Raw genomic sequence first — 17,441 nt, 5'->3', positions numbered from 1 at the left:
TATACAACAGAAGAGCGTCTCCACCGTTTATGTCCAGTGCATGCTTTGCACATCTACTTGGATAGAACGAAAGCATGGCGAAATAACTCTTCTTGCCTTGGGTGCCCCCCTGCAAGTGTGGGCTCCTCTTTCGTCAACGGCTCTCCCATTGGATAGGCTATTACAGTATATTGGCTTATAATAGCAAGGATTTCCAGCCCCCGTAGGGTCTGAGGGCTCATTCCACCAGAGGTATGGCTAACTCTTGGGCACTGTTCAAAGCCATCTCTTTGCAAGAGATTTTCAATGAGGCATGTTGGGCCACCCCTCATACATTAATGAGGTCTTACCGACTGGATGTCACTGCACCTTCCTCAGAGCCTCTGAGGGGTGATGCTGTTGGGACTACCCTGGCTTCGGAGAGCATGTCTGCGATACGGGAGTTGGCCATATCCCATAAGTGAGACATCTCACTCATATTCTCATATAACCGGGGTTATGCAAGTAACACTACATTTTTTTCTCCCGAAAATACATAGAGGTTCCCCCAGCAGCAGTAGAGTAATGTTGGCCTTATCTCTGTGACGAGGCTCAGTGTGTGATACAGATACAGATACAGATACACACACACACACACACACGCACACGCACACGCCAAGGGGGTGGACCTTGAGGATGAAAGACTGGTGGACGTTTGTCAGAGGGGGGAGGGGGAGGCACGGGGGAGCTCCGCCATCCGAGGGGGTTGGTTCTCCCAAAAAATGTCAACAAAGATCTGTCACCAACAAAATCCCACCTGGATAAGGCCCTAAAGGCCCATCCTCTGGGGCATTGTTGCTGCCTTGCCTCCCTGTCTCCCTTGCTGTTGCTATTCACAAAGTCCCATGAGCACCAGGGATGAACAAATGTACTTCACCCTCAATCTGGTCATGCAGCTCTCTACACATGGGATGCGTCCCAAATGACACCATATTCCCTATTATAGTGCACCTCTTTTGACCATGGGCTCTGGTCAAAAGTAGTACAAGAAATAGGGTGCCATTTGGGATAAAGACCTAGTAAAATAAGAGACAAGAAGATAGACCCTTTCTACTCTCATTATGTTGTATACCATGTCTTACTGTAATTGATGTACACGGGCACTTTGAGAGAATACTGAGAATCACAGCATGAAGCTTCAGTACCCTATGGGCCCTGGTCAAAGTAGTGCACTATATAGGGAATAGGGTGCCATTTGGAGCAGAACACTGACGTGCACTTAAAGCTCTATCTATTTCTGACGTAGGGCTCTCAAAAATCAGGAGATTTCTACTGTCTGTGTTCCTACAGGAGGACGCGATAAGAGAGGTGGCCCCATACTGACCTTCCCTGCCAGAAGCAACCACGACAGAATAAAACACGAGGAGCTGCGGCAGCTGGTGACGTACCTCTCCACTGTGCCCAGGTAAGAACAGTGGAGAGGTATCTGATTTATGATCCGTTTTTTTTTTTGCTTTTTAGATCACATTGAATAAGATTAAAGCAGCGTAGCATTTTTCAATCTTGTCCTGGTGTCAACTCTGCAGACTGGTCACTAGCTGGCACAGCCACAAAGTCATAAAATCTGATTTTAAACCTATCCCTATCCCTAACCTTAACCACACTGATAACCCTAACTTTAAATTAAGACCAAAAAAAGCACATTCTTACAATATAGCCCATTTTGACTTTGCGGCTGGCATATCTAAAGGGGAATCACATAGTTTTGCCTCCAGGACAAGACTTATGACAATACACGTCAACCTGCAAGATTACATGGACAGATGGGACCTGATCCTAGGTCAGCACTCCTACTCTGAGATGCTTGACACATACGGTCCCTGGACTCATTTCTTAATCATACTAATGTAAACATGACATAATGTATGGGGCTAGCAGGAGAAACATGCCGTCGCCATGTATGTTGACACACGGCATACACATTAGAGCGTACTTCAACACGGTCCATTCTGTTTTGTTGTCATAAGGAGATCATCCATGTCGTGGTGTACGGTGCGTTCCGGAAAGTATTCAGACCCCTTTGACCTTTTCCACATTTTGTTATGTTACAGCCTTATTCTAAAATGGATAAACAATTGTCATTCTTCTCATCAATCTACAGAAAATACCCCATAATGACAAAGCAAAAACAGGTTTAGACATTTTTGCAAATGTATAAATAAAAATAAAATAAAAATTGAAATTTCTCATTTACATAAGTATTCAGACCCTTTACTCAGTACTTTGTTGAGGCACCTTTGGCAGCGATTACAGCCTCGATTTTTCTTGGGTATGACCCTACAAACTCGGCACATCTGTATTTCGGTAGTTTCTCCCATTCTTCTCTTCATGTCCTCTCAAGCTCTGTCAGGTTGGATGGGGATTGTCGCTGCACAGCTATTTTCAGGTCTCCAGAGATGTTCGATCGGGTTCAAGTCCAGGCTCTGGCTGGGCCACTCAAGGACATTCAGAGACTTGTCCCGAAGCCACTCCTGCATTTCTTTGGCTATGTGCTTATGGTCGTTGTCCTGTTGGAAGGTGAACCTTCGCCCCAGTCTGAGGTCCTGAGCGCTCTGGAGCAGGTTTTTATCAAGGATCTCTTTGCACTTTGCGCCGTTCATCTTTCCCTTGATCCTGACTAGTCTTTCAGTCCCTGCTGCTGAAAAACATCCCCACATCATGATGCTGCCACCAGCGTGCATCACCGTAGGGATGGTGCCATGTTTCCTCCAGATGTGGCGCTTGGCATTCAGGCCAAAGAGTTCAATCTTGGTTTCATCAGACCAGAGAATCTTGTTTCTCATGGTCTGAGAGTCCTTTAGGTGCCTTTTGGCAAACTCGTGTGCCTTTTCTACTGAGGAGTGGCTTCCGTCTGGCCACTTTACCATAAAGGCCTGATTGGTGGAGGGCTGCAGAGATGGTTGTCCTTCTGGACGGTTCACCCATCTCCACAGAGAGACTCTGGAGCTCTGTCAGAGTGACCATCAGGTTCTTGGTCACCTCTCTGACCAAGGCCCTTCTCCCCCAATTGCTCAGTTTGCCAGGCGAGCCAGCTCTAGGAAGAGTCTTGGTGGTTCCAAACTTCTTCCATTTAAGAATGATGGAGGCCACTGTGTTCTTGGGGACCTTCAGTGATGCAGACTTTTTTTATACCCTTCCCCAGATCTGTGCCTCGACACAATCCTGTCTCAAAGCTCTACGGACAATTCCTTCGACCTCATGGCTTGGTTTTTGCTCTGACATGCACTGTCAACTGTGGGACGTTATATAGACAAGTGTGTGCCTTTCCGAATCATGACCAATCAATTTAATTTACCACAGGTGGACTCCAATCAAGTTGTAGAACATCTCAAGGATGATCAATGGAAACAGGATGCACCTGAGCTCAATTTTGAATCTCATAGCAAAGAGTCTGAATATTTATGTAAATAAGGTGTTTGCAAAAATGTCTAAAAAACTGTTTTTGCTTTGTCATTATGGGGTATTGTGTGTAGATTGATGAGGGGAACTAAAAAAAAATCTATTTTAGAATACGGCTGTAATGTAACAAAATGTGGAAAAAGTCAAGGGTTCTAAATACCTTCCAAATGCACTATATATCATGAAATGTAGACATTATTTGAATGAATATTCTTAGATGTGTGTCGAGCCAAGTGTTCCTTTTGTGATTGTAATTCTAATAGGACAAATGTGAAAATGCTCCCACAGAAGGATGTATGTAATTTGTATCTATAATTTCCATACATCTTTCTGTGGGAGCATTTTAAAAAAATTTCTCGACACAGAATTTACAATCACAAAAGGAACACTTGGCACGACACACAAAATCTAAGAATATTGTAGACATTTGTAATTCTCATAGGAGAAATTTGAAAATGCTCCCACAGAAAGATGAATGGGAATTATACATACAATTTTCATACACTATATATACAAAGTATGTAGTATAGTGTATTTGACTATTTCAGCCACACCCGTTGCTGACAGGTGTAGAAAATCGAGCACACAGCCATGCAATCTCCATAGACAAACACTGGTAGTAGAATGGCCTTACTGAAGAGCTCAGTGACTTTCAAAGTGGCACCGTCATGCCACCTTTCCAATAAGTCAGTTTGTCAGATTTCTGCCCTGCTAGAGCTGCCCCGGTCAAATGTAAGTGCTGTTGTGATGTTGTGAAGTGGAAACGTCTAGGAGCAACAACGGCTCAGCCGCTAAGTTCTAGGCCACACAAGCTCATAGAACGGGACCGCCGAGTGCTGAAGCACGTAGTGCGTAAAAATCATCTGTCCTCGGTTGCAACACTCACTACCGAGTTCCAAATTGATTCTGGAAGCAACGTCAGCACAAGAACTATTCATTGGGAACTTCATGAAATGGGTTTCCATGGCAGAGGAGCCACACAAAAGTCTTAGATCACCATGCGTCGGCTGGAGTGGTGTAAAGTTCGCCGCATTGGACTCTGGAGCAGTGGGAACGTGTTCTCTGGAGTGATGAATCACGCTTTACCATCTGGCAGTCCGACGGACAAATCTGGGTTTGGCGGATGCCAGGAGAACGCTACCTACCCCAATGCATAGGGCCAACTGTAAAGTTTGGTGGAGGAGGAATAATGGTCTGGGGCTGTTTTTCATGGTTTGGGCTAGGCACCTTAGTTCCAGTGAAGGGACATTTTAATGCTACAGCATACAATGACATCCTATACGATTCTGTGCGTCCAACTTTGTGGCAACAGTTTGGGGAAGGCCCTTTCCTGTTTCATCAGGACAATGGAAAGCCTTCCCAGAAGAGTGGAGGCTGTTATAGCAGCATAGGAGGGAGCAGCTCCATATTAATGCCCAGGATGTTGGAATGAGATGTTCGACGAGCACATACTTTTGATCATGTAATGTACTACTAACAACCATTTCAATAGGAAGACGGAGAACCATATATGATTTTCCACTTTTTTATTATTTGTTTCTGGTCTGTGAGATGTGAGGGCATAGAGATCCTATAATTCACTAGCTGACTAACTAGCTAACAAATATACTGTGCAGATTGGCTTATATCAACAAATGGATTGTTGTATACAATATTTTACCATATTTGATCAGAATGAAAGTTTTCCTAACCAAGGTGGTGGATTAATTAGTCATATTGCTAGGATGCCAATGCCCAATCTAGTGTTCTTTTTAATTATATGCGTGAGGGCCCATCTTCTGTCGGTCACAGAGGAGGCTGGTGGGAGGAGCTATAGGAGGATGGGTTAATTGTAATGGCTGGAATGGAATTAATGGAACAGTATGCGAGTCAGACCTGTTCTCTGAGGCTCTGCATGTGAAGACTGACAGCACCCCCACACAACACACACACACACACACACACACACACACGTCTTTCAGAAAGCCAACCTCTTAGCCAAACCCAGTTTCACTATTAACTAATCCATCCATAATAGAGTTGTTACTTTGTCTTTTTTTCCACTCTCTCCCACCTCTGCTCAGGTTGTGTTTGGCTAATGTAGCGTACGTATACAAATGATGCATCCCAAATGGCACTCTATTCCCTATATCCGTGGTTCCCAACTCCAGTCCTCGAGGACCTCCAACAGCACACGTTTTGTTGTAGCCCCAGACATAAAACACCTGATTCAACTCATTGAGGGCCTGATAATTAGTTGACAGTTTGAGGCTACAATAAAAAATGTGTACTGTTGAGGGTACTCGAGGACTAGAGCTGGGAACCACTGCCCTACTTTTGACTAGGGCCCATAGGGCTCTGGGCAAATGTAGTGCACTACATGTTGAATAGGGTGCCGTTTAGGACTCACACATTTAGTGTATGGACTAGTGTGGAGTGGAGTCTCATGAAAGCATCTGGCTGTGAGCCCGTCCTTGAGGCTACAGTGGGCTAATGTAAACAGTGAGTCCAGGATTTTCTGGGGCTCCCTCTCTCCCGCTCGCCAAGCCTTTTTCGTTTTTCCAGGAGGGCTATTAGAGAGACTCCCCGAAGAAAAGCCGCAGGAATGATTTATGACAGTTTGCTAGAACAGCTGCTCTGTTTCCTTACCTGCCTTAGTACGTTAAACCTATCTGTACATTGCCGATCGGATTTCTCTCTTCCATGCACACTAGGGCTGCGTCTCAAAAGGCACCCTATTCCCTACACTTAAAAATAAAGGTTCCAGTTGGAACCAAATAATATTTTTCAGGGTGATGCTATAGGGGAACCATTTTAGTTTCTCTGAAGAACCTTAAATGGGATGGTTCTTTGAAGAACCACACACACTTAACACCTTATTTTATGCAAATAAACTGTTGAGCCTTATTTGCATATTTCCCAGGGTGCCTTTTGAATGAATTTTGGAGTTACCAGCACCACCCATGACTGTTTGCTAGTGACAGAGACATGGTTGCATTCATTAATTTTCAGTACTGCAGGCTTCAAAGTGAGTGCATGTATACATTACATATTTTATAAGGCCTTATTTTGAGGGCATAGTTTATACAGTGGCCTGAATGTCATAGTTTACAGGCCCCATCAGTCCTGTAAGTCATGCTATGCTGAAGTCATGTTATGCTGACTTGCAAAGTGATGTGTAATTATTATTGGAATCCAACATTTAGAAAATGTATTCACCAGCAACCTGCATTCAGAATTACTGCCAGGGTTGGGAAGACCAAGATATGAGACTAACTAAAGCATCTAAACTGGAACGGTGCAATAAGTCCAAGTAACAGATTGTATTATACTGAACAAAAATATAAACGCAAAATGCATTTTACTGAGTTACAGTTCATATGGTGAAATCAATCAATTGAAATAAATTCATTAGGCCCTATTCTATGGATTTCACATGACTGGGAATACAGATAAAAAAAATGGGCCTGACAATTTATTTTATTTCACCAGGTAGGCTAGTTGAGAACAAGTTCTCATTTACAAGATAAAGCAAAGCAGTGCGACACAAAAACAACAGAGTTACACATGGAATAAACAAGCGTACAGTCAATAACACAATAGAAAAAAAAGAAAGTCTATATACAGTGTGTGCAAATGGCGTGAGGAGGTAAGGCAATAAATAGGCCATAGTAGCGAAGTAATTACAATTTAGAAAATTAACACTGGAGTGATAGATGTGCAGATGATGATGTGCAAGTAGAGATACTGGTGTGCAAAAGAGCAGAAAAGTAAATAAAAACAATATGGGGATGAGGTAGGTAGATTGGATGGGCTATTTACAGATGGGCTATGTACAGCTGCAGCAATCGGTTAGCTGCTCAGATAGCTGATGTTTAAAGTTAGTGAGGGAGATATAAGTCTCCAGCTTCAGATGAGCCTCAGGATCTCGTCACGGTATCTCTGTGCATTCAATTGCCATCGATAAAATGCAATTGTGTTCGTTGTCGGTAGCTTATGCCTGCCCATACCAAAAGCCCACCGCCAACGTGAGGCACTGTACTCATTAACAGCGATGTAAATAAGAAAAATAAGCTTTTTGTACATATGGACAATTTCTGGGATCTTTTATTTCAGCTCATGAAACATGGGACCAACACTTTACATGTTGCGTTTATATATTTGTTCAGTGTAGTTCCGGAAAAATGTATGTTATTAATATTTGAGTAGCATAAGATGAATAAATAAGTGAATGTACATGCAAAATGATAGATATTGAAATAAACAATAAATAAAATCTACCTGCAACAGGCCTGCTGGGAAATATTATATGATGGTCGTGGTTTTGGTTCAACTCTGGTTATTAACACCAACACTGGGGTTGTTTTATACCATTGAGTCTTAAATGAACTATTTGTGTTAATTTAACTCATAAATCAACATTAGAAATGGTACACTGAAAAATCAACACGAGTTAACATTTGCCAATTTGCTGTGTGCTATGAAAGGGGCACATCTACAGGCTTCCATACATTTCACAAACCTTTTAGAATTCTGTGGATGCCACGTCTGATGCCACGCCGTTCTTTATCTGGCAAGTGTTCTCCAAGGAACCTTAAGAGCTGTCTCCCAGTCCCTGCCACTGGAAAACATCCCCACAGCACGATGCTGCCACCACCATGCTTCACCGTAGGGATGGTGCCAGGTTTCCTCCAGACGTGATGCTTGGCATTCAGGCCAAAGAGTTCAGTCTTGGTTTCATCAGACCAGAGAATCTTGTTTAGGTGCCTTTTGGCACACTCCAAGCAGGCTGTCATATGCCTTTTACTGAGGAGCAGCTTCCGTCTGGCCACTCTACAATAAAGGCCTGCTTGGTGGAGTGCTGCAGAGATGTTTTGGTACCCTTCCCCAGATCTGTGCCTCAACACAATCCTGTCTCGGCGCTCTACGGACAAATCCTTCAACCTCATGGCTTGGTTTTTGCTCTGACATGCACTATCAAATATGGGACCTTATATAGACAGGTGTGTGCCTTTCCAAATCATGTCCAATCAATTGAATTTACCACAGGTGGACTCCAATCAAGTTGTAGAAACATCTCAAGGCTGATCAATGGAAACAGGATGCACCTGAGCTCAATTTCAAGTCTCATAACATATTGCAAAAATGTCTAAAAACCTGTTTTCGCTTTGTCATTAATTATTGTGTGTAGACTGATGAGGAAAAACATCTATTTAATACACTTTAGAATAAGGCTGTAACGTAACAAAATGTGGAAAAGTCAAGGCGTCGGAATACTTTACGAATGCACCAATTTGTTTCACTCGCTTGGTCTTATATCTATCAGAGCCCGGGCCATGGTTACAAATATGCTGAAAATGTTCACACTCAGTTCGTGGCATCGTGTGTGTGTGTGTGTTTTTCCCTGTGTAATCTAAACACATATATATCCTCCGGCCGATCCTTGTGGCCATGCTGTTAACTGCAGCGGAAAATGTTTGTGCGTGTGTGTGCCTGGTGTGTGTGCCTGTGCGTGTGTATGCATACGTGTGTGCGCAAGTGTGTATGGTGTGTGCGCGCACGTGTGTGTGTGTGTGTGTGTGTGTGTGTGTGTGTGTGTGTGTGTGTGTGTGTGTGTGTGTGTGTGTGTGTGTGTGTGTGTGTGTGTGTGTGTGTGTTTCGGGTGCTGTCAGCCAGGCGGAGTGACGGGGCTGCACTGAGTGCGTTCAGCCATTGATCAGGCCTGGCAGTGGCCCTATGAAGTCAGCTTCAAAGCCTCTCTGTGTGACCTGCTTAATGAGAGTTTAAACAGCCAGCCCAGCCCAGCCAGGGAGAGTCCCCCTAACTCCCCTCCAACTGACCCACCACCATTACCAACACATGTCGAGAATGGAAAAGGATAAGGTAATTACAGAGCAGAGAGAAGGAAGCGGGGCGTGGCCACATGACGTACTTCTAGAGCCGTGCTGTCAACCGTTGAGCAATGAGAGCCTCTCTCCAGACTCAAAGCGAGAAAACTCTTTTGTGGTTTTCTGTTTCTCTCTCTCGAGTAGCTTTACGTCTTTCTCGGTCTCTCTTTTCACTGGAGTGGCTGAATAAATTCACGCAGATGTTTCGGTGTCAACCTTTGTCGGTGTGTGCTTTCTTTAAAGACGCTGAAAATGGTTTCATAATGAGTTGTGACTGTGACCGTCAGGAATTATATTAAGAACTGTGTTAATACCTCCATATTTCAAGCAGACCACCATAGTCCCTGTGACCAAGAAAGCGAAGGTAACCTGCCTAAATGACTACCTCCCGTAGCACTCACACGAGACCCAAACCGGCTGCGCGCGTGCGCCATCGTGCATAAATGTATTTTGTCCCCCCACACCAAACGCAATCACGACACGCAGGTTAAAATATCAAAACAAACTCTGAACCAATTACATTAATATGGGGACAGGTCGAAAAGCATTAAACATTTATGGCAATGTAGCTAGCTAGCTTGCACTTGCTAGCTAATTTGTCCTTTAGCTAGCTTGCTGTTGCTAACTAATTTGTCCTGGGATATAAACATTGAGTTGTTATTTTAGCTGAAATGCACAAGGTCCTCTACTCCGACAATTAATCCACACATAAAACGGTCAACCGAATCGTTTCTAGTCATCTCTCCTCCTTCTAGGCTATTTTTTCTCTGGACTTTATATTGCGATTGGCAACTTTCATAAATTAGGTCCATTACCGCCACTGACCTCATTCATCTTTCAGTCACCCACGTGGGTATAACCAATGAGGAGATGGCACGTGGGTACCTGCTTCTATAAACCAATGAGGAGATGGGAGAGGCAGGATTTGCAGCGCGATCTGCGTCACAAATAGAACTGACTTCTATTTTAGCGCTTGGCAATGCAGATGCTCGTTCGCGCGCGCGAGCACTGTGGGTGCAATATTTGAATAATATAGATTTCTAAATGTATTTTGCAACGCGCGGGCGGTGTAGTCAGCCTGTTACAAGTAGTCCGTCATTGTAAATAATAATTTGTTCTTAACTGACTTGCCTAGTTAAATAAAATAAAATGAAGGGCTTGTAAGTAAGCATTTCACAGTAAGGTCTACACCCGTTGTATTTGACGCATCTGACAAATAAAATGTGATTTGATACTGTAGCTCCAGCTCACAGTATCCCAGTGGCTGTTGCTTCCTTTCCCTTTTCTGTCAATGCTATTGATCCATCCCACCAGTACCCCCATCCACCCAACCTATCCCCCACTCCCCAACCTCTACCCCAGCCATTTATTGGAATTCCCTCTCTGCGTCCAGGAAATGTTAATTCTCTCTATTTATAATTATTGGATATGTGTTTGCAGTGATAGCTACTGTGGTATTTCAGCAACAGTCTCCGTTTGTTTTGAGCTCATTGGAATTAGCTGAGCTTGCATGGGTGAGGGAAACCACAGACTGAGACAACGATGTCATAAGCACTTCAACATGTTCCCTCAATTGAAAGTGAACGAGCAAGTCCACGTCTCTATGTCCCAAATGGGACCCTATTTCCTATATAGTCCACTACGTTTGACCAGGGCCCATTGTGCTCTATAAAGGGAATAGGGTTCCATTTAGGACCCATACAAGTCGATAAATGCTGCTGTTCATTGACAATCAGTGTGGCAAAGCCAAAGGTCATGGGCTACATATCCATTGACATTTCAGCCTACAGTACCTGGAAATTAAAGTAGTGTTTTCACATAGCACCTCATCTACTCAATACAAAGGAGAAATGAATCTAACCAGTATCACTTCTCTTTTCTACTAGTAGGATGTGTATGACTGTGTCAAGGCTGTTTTCCTGTTGTCCTTGGCCCATTGAGAAGAGAAAATGGCAGGAAACAAGGGGGCCTAATAGACTGCTGTTGGTACAAATGCATTGTTTGCGTCTCAATTGGCACCCTATTCCCTATGTAGTGCACTACTTTTCACCAGAGTCCTATGGGCCCTGGTCAAAAGTAGTGCACTACATAGGGAATAGGGAGCCAATTGGGATGCAGACATTGTCTCCTGTGTGTCCCCAGTCTTCCAGCACAAAGCGATGCGGAGGATCATATTAATTGCAGAAGTAGGGGAGGCTGGAGGAGGAGGGCATGTGGCGGGCCAAAGCAATTAGAGGTTATTTTTATCTTCTTCCAATCGCGTTGGAGTGCTTTCGGAGCATCAGGCCTAAGAATAGAGCGTTAATAGCATTACAGCCTCATAACCTGTTAGAAAAGTGGGGCCCTCCATTTTGCGGGGTTGAAATTGAAACAAGACTCAACAAATAAGCATTACATCTAAAGAGGACATGCCCAGGAAGAGAGAATAGGTTTGTGTGTGATATGCTATTGTTTGTATGATAATCTAAAACGACAGAGCTTAATGTCGATGACAGGCTTGTCAGAAAGTAGAATCGCGGGAGGGATCGTACCACACTGAAGGTAGAAGCAGTGCGTTAGCTGAAAACAAGTCCAATTGAACAGCGCTTGTCATTTAGTTACAGCAGTTAAACAGTTCAAGTGGTGTAATGGCTGTAGCACCGTGCCTGGCTGAAAGTCCAGGGGAGTATAAATTGACAGAGGGATATTAAGTAGGGAGTGTTGGATGGTGGTGTTGGATGGCGTGACGTCGCCCGCCCCAGCTCGACCCAAGCTCCGTGGGAGTGGATGTGATATACAGGGAATGCTGGGTACTAGGGGTTGGTTATCTCTCTCTCTTTTTTTCTCTCTCTTTCTCTCGCTCTTTTCCTGTCTCTTTTTCACTCACCCCCCCCCATTCTCTCTTTCTCGCCCCTCCTCTCTCCGTTTCTCTCTCACTATCCCTCTCTCCTCTCTCTGGAATGGTCCTTTCGTCTCCTCTATCTCCCAGTGAGGATGTGTGCAAGCGAGGCTTCACGGTCATCATTGATATGCGCGGCTCCAAGTGGGACCTGATCAAGCCTCTACTGAAGACCCTGCAGGAAGCCTTCCCCGCCGAGATCTGCGTGGCGCTGATCATCAAACCCGACAACTTCTGGCAGAAGCAGAAGACCAACTTTGGCAGTGCCAAGTTCACATTTGAGGTAAGCCTCTCGCTCAGCATCGCTCGGCATGGGCGCAAACATAACCTTGTTTTGGTTGGAATGTCTACCTACTGCCCTGGACTATTTTATGTTTCATCAGTACAGACGTTTTCTCTAGTCAGCATGCCTGTTTTGATTATTTCCCATAGACGAGCCGTTTTGAGGTTGCATTTCAGCCAGAGTTGAATAGCACATTATTTTAAAGTCTAATCAATCCCAGGACTATCAGCGATACTCAACAACAGTTGCTAATTTTAACCTCTCTAAAGCCGGACAGGAAGCACAGAGCTGTGTTTTCAGAGGGACTGGTGAGAAATGATTATTTCCTCCCCACGATTTCCCCATCTTCTCTGCCTGTAGTGCTGTGACAGAGGTCAGCCATTAGTAGTATGCTAGGTAGTGTGAGGTTATGTTTACACCCCTCGGCCCTCCCCTCTCTCATTCCTTACCTCCACAGTGAACATGTAGTGCTAATAAGAAACAGAACGGCTTTGTTCCAATTGTCACCCTATTCCCTACATAGAGCCTGGGCCTTGTTCGCTATATAAGGAATAGAGTACTATTTTGGACGCGTCCAATGAAGCTTGTATCCGGTTTGGGGTAACATAACGAGAGCCTCTCGATTGTGTGCTGTTGACAGACTAGCATGGTGTCAGTGGAGGGGCTGACTAAGTTGGTGGACCCGTCCCAGCTGACAGACGACTTTGAGGGCTCTCTGGAGTACAACCACGAGGAGTGGATGGATCTGCGCGTGGCCCTGGAGGAGTTCATGGGCTCTGCCGTTCACCTCCTCTCCCGCCTGGAGGACCTCCAGGAGCTGCTGGCCAAGAAGGAGTTCCCGGTGGACGTGGAGGGCTCCCGGTGCCTCATCGACGAGCACACGCAGCTCAAGAAGAAGGTGATGAAGGCTCCCGTGGAGGAGCTGGACAGGGAGGGCCAGAGGCTGCTTCAGTGTATCCGGTCCAGTGACGGGTTCTCTGGGAGGAACTGCATCTCGGGCAGTGCTGACTTCCAGAGCGTGGTGCCTAAGATCGCCAGCCTGCTGGACAAGCTGCACTCGACCAGACAGCACCTGCACCAGATATGGCACGTCCGCAAGCTCAAACTGGACCAGTGTTTCCAGCTTCGCCTCTTTGAGCAGGATGCAGAGAAGGTGAGTAACCAAAGCCCAGAGGGGCCAGAAACAACAATCACAATAACAACTGTTAAGCTGAGTTGATCTGTATATATGTGTATTTATTATGCCAAGGCAGCCAATACTCTTCCTGGGGTCCAGCGAAATTAAGGCAGTTATACCATTTTAAAAACATTACAATACATTCACAGATTTCACAACACACTGTGTGTCCTCAGGCCCCTACTCCACCACTATCACGTATCTACGATACCCAACGTGTGTACATGTTATCGTGTGTGTGTGTGTGTGTGTGTGTGTGTGTGTGTGTGTGTGTGTGTGTGTGTGTGTGTGTGTGTGTGTGTGTGTGTGTAGAATTGAATAGAATATCTTCATTGTTCATAAATGGAAATTTGGCATTGTTAAAAACAATAAAAGAAACAGATCAGACAACATGATAGTAGTCACGTCTGCAAAACAGAATAAAAATAATAAACCCGCATCACGTTAAAGACACTTTGTTGATTTGACCTTGCAGGGCGTTTTAGTAAGACCAAACTTATTGCCACACATGTGCCTTGTGTATAGTAAGGCAGGCAAACGCTGACAAAGAATTTATATTAAAAGGGTTGCAAACTGATTGAGAGGTTTTGGCATATAAATATCCCGGAGTCTTGTCTTCAAATATTTATCCTTGAGGCGCATCGTGAATGTCCTCAGTACGGGAACCAATAACAAACTTTGGGCTCGATGTGATGTGAGGCCTAGGCTGCGCCCCAAATGGCACCCGGTCCCCTATATAGTGTACTATTTTTGACATCAAAAGTAGTGCACTATGTCGGGAATAGGGTGCCATTTTAGACGTAGCATTTCTCTGTTTATATGGAGGGCCTAAATACATAGAAAACTCTTCCATTTGTTTGTATTTATTTGAAACACATATTAAATGGGATATAATATGCTTTTATAAGTATATGTGCTTTTATAATATATTATGAAAGCAGAATGGCTCAGTACATCATTCCCTGGGATGGTATTTGGGGGAATAAACATGTATTTTGCCCACTTTTCCAAGTCATGAGATTTTTCTAAGTGGGTATTAGAGATGACAAAATACGTTATTCTCATCTACGCACTCATCTCCCTTGACAATGTCAATAACCCAAAGGTACATGTAATAATTACATGTCATTATTTTTTGGTCTCTGAAAAGCTTCCAGGCTTTTAAAGGAAAACCTCATATACCCCAAATACCCCAAAACTCATTAGGAATGTCACAACATCAACTTTAATGTACGGTCAGCACATGACCTCATGTTAAGACCTATACAACTCTGGCAAGGTGGGAGACACAGGTGGGCCTCTAAGAAAAAGTGATAGTATTTTGATGACGATGATGATATCATATGATTCTAAACAATATTTTACATTCCCAAGTCATTTCCTGCTTCGTCAAGGCAACCGGACAAATAAACTAAAGTAGAACTGCCACACAGCTAGTGTTTACAGAGAGGAAGAAAAATTATTATTATTCCCATATAACTGCAATATTCTCTCCAATCCCTCAAGCCAACACTCCCTCCAATAAACCCTACAATGACGAAGATGCCTTAATTTGGATAAGTGCAGTCAGTCCCTTCCCTAATGATCGTGGAGACCCATGGGGCCTCTGATTAGTACAGGCCCAGATAATGATTAATTTCCCTGGGGACAATGCCAATCAAGGCATGGCACACGAACAGTGTATGTCCCTCCATGTGTCCTCTCCAATTGGTGATTTACTAACAACGTGTTATACAACGCAGTCTAATCAGAACCATGATAGATTCAGCAATTCACGTACTGGTCATTTTGTAAACTCAGATTCCCATTGGGCTATTTTGATTCTGGTCCGACCAAGCACTTGGACAGTCGTAGTAGAATTCGTGGTTGCATGCCGGTAACGTTAGTATTCGGAGCAGAGATTCAAAAGGCGAAACACATTGTTTTACGCGACACCTTTGAAGCTCGAACATAATAAGGCTATTCTTTTTTTTTTGTACACTGCTGGTGAAATGAACGTGTCCGTGTGTAACCCCTGTAAAGACAGTTCATATCTGTGTGGATTAGGACCAAAGGGAACAGTAACAGACAGAAGGCCTCATTTCACTGAGGGGAGGGAGGGAGGGAAGGGAGGGAGGCAGGGAGGGAGGGAAGGAGGGGAGGATGGACGCAGGTGTTTATTGTTCCTCCTCCTCCGTAATGACCTCGTGATCTCTGTGGCTGCGTCCCGAATGGCGCCCTATAATTCTTTTGTACACTACCTTTGTATGCACTCTATATAGGCAATAGCCATTTTAAACGCAGACAAAAGGAACAATTACTGGCCGCCGTCGGCTCCACGTCGTCGTCTTCCCCTGCTACCGTGCACCGGTGACCATCCAAAACATTGATTTTTTTTTTCTCACAAAAAGGCTCAAATGGATTTTAGTGAGGAGAGTTGTAGGTTATGCTCTGTAGAGAAAATAATATCTGTCGTACCATCAATTGGTTTCTTTCAAGGAATGTGGCATTTTTCCAGAGTACATTTTTTGCTTTATGATGTTGGTCATTTAAGGATAATGATTTGTAAATGATAAATGCCCGTCATCGCTCTTTTTTCCCAACTAGCTCTCCTCTATTCATCATCTTCAAGTGAATATGATAGGGAGTCATTCATCAGCATTATCAACTTACTGCTCTGAGTCAGAATTTGTACCCCCCCTCCCCCCCAAAGAAAACGGTCATTGAGCTAATTAATTCTTTAGCCAGCTTCTCTTCATTTGATTTGTAAGATATTAGATTAAGCTGTCAAGATGTGATTTAATAAGCATGACAAGTAGGAGAATTTACAAGTTAGTTGTCAATCATATGGTCTTTCAAGTCTTTTGACGATAAAATCGATTTCATCAAACCCTAGTTTGAGGGAAAGAAATATGCATCAAACCAAAAGATATGGAGGAGCACTATTTCCAAGGCATTTTTCAGCTTTTCCCATTCTATTTGTAAAAAATATTTCTCATTGAATAAATAGAATACATTTAACTGCAATTTCATTGTTGTTTCATACGATAATAATGAATATAGCATTATTTATCAAACAGCTTCTGAAACAGAGAAAATGGAAACGCCACCGCTGTAATCTGTTACATCAGTACGAACACATCGGACAACTAATTCCCTTTATAAGGACTTCCATCGGAAGGCAGCGGCGAGAGGTCACACCAGCGTCAATGTTTAATTAACAGCTCGATCAAACCGGATTAAATAGGTTTGTTCTAATGTCGCAGGCTCTTCAGAGCGGAGATGTAAAGCTGCTGGCCTAGAGAGTTGTTCCTGTGTCACCCAATAATCACGCTTGTCACGCCACCGTCATTTTATATTGTATTATATAGTCAAGCATGCTGTCCAGGATTTTAAAGAGAGATGACTGCATTTGATTCAATCTGATCAATAGTGTATTATTAATGCGAAGGAGAGGACTATAGTATCATGTAATGAATAGAATGTTTCTCGGCTGTGGCTTAGGGTGGTCTAGTGGTCTAGACCGCTGCCTCTGGAACACATATATACTGCTGAAGCATGGGTTCAAGTACAGCCCTCTGCTATTTTCTATATCTTTCCTCTTAATCCAGTCCACAAAAAAATAAAAATAATGTATCTGCTGTCCTAAACTATCAATGGGAATGTCTAAATATATATATATATATATATAAGTATGTGCCATTTATATGTGTGCTTTCATTTTTGTATGGGTGGCCCCCAGCAGGAATTGAAACCGCAATGCTGGTGTTGCAAGCTCCATGCTGGGCCACACAGGACCAACTGGGCCACACAGGACTAGTAACCCAACCAGTAACGTAA

The 17,441-nt window shown here is 43.8% G+C and overlaps 1 protein-coding gene across 4 annotated transcripts in view; it reads left to right on the top strand.

The window, feature by feature from the left end:
• Nucleotides 1-17,441, top strand: part of LOC106586158 (kalirin) — a 261,879-nt gene that overhangs the window by 105,062 nt on the left and 139,376 nt on the right. For all 4 annotated transcript variants that reach the window (XM_014173062.2, XM_014173066.2, XM_014173061.2 and 1 more), the window contains exons 3-5: nt 1,309-1,423; nt 12,253-12,445; nt 13,086-13,598. In XM_014173062.2, the coding sequence (XP_014028537.1) occupies nt 1,309-1,423; nt 12,253-12,445; nt 13,086-13,598 (821 nt within the window). The remainder of the gene's footprint in view (nt 1-1,308; nt 1,424-12,252; nt 12,446-13,085; nt 13,599-17,441) is intronic.

The sequence above is a fragment of the Salmo salar genome, chromosome ssa25 (genome assembly GCF_905237065.1).
Source record: "Salmo salar chromosome ssa25, Ssal_v3.1, whole genome shotgun sequence".
Taxonomy (NCBI): Eukaryota; Metazoa; Chordata; class Actinopteri; order Salmoniformes; family Salmonidae; genus Salmo; species Salmo salar.
The sequence above is the reverse complement of the archived record's forward strand: the minus strand, read 5'-3'. Positions and strand labels throughout refer to the sequence as shown.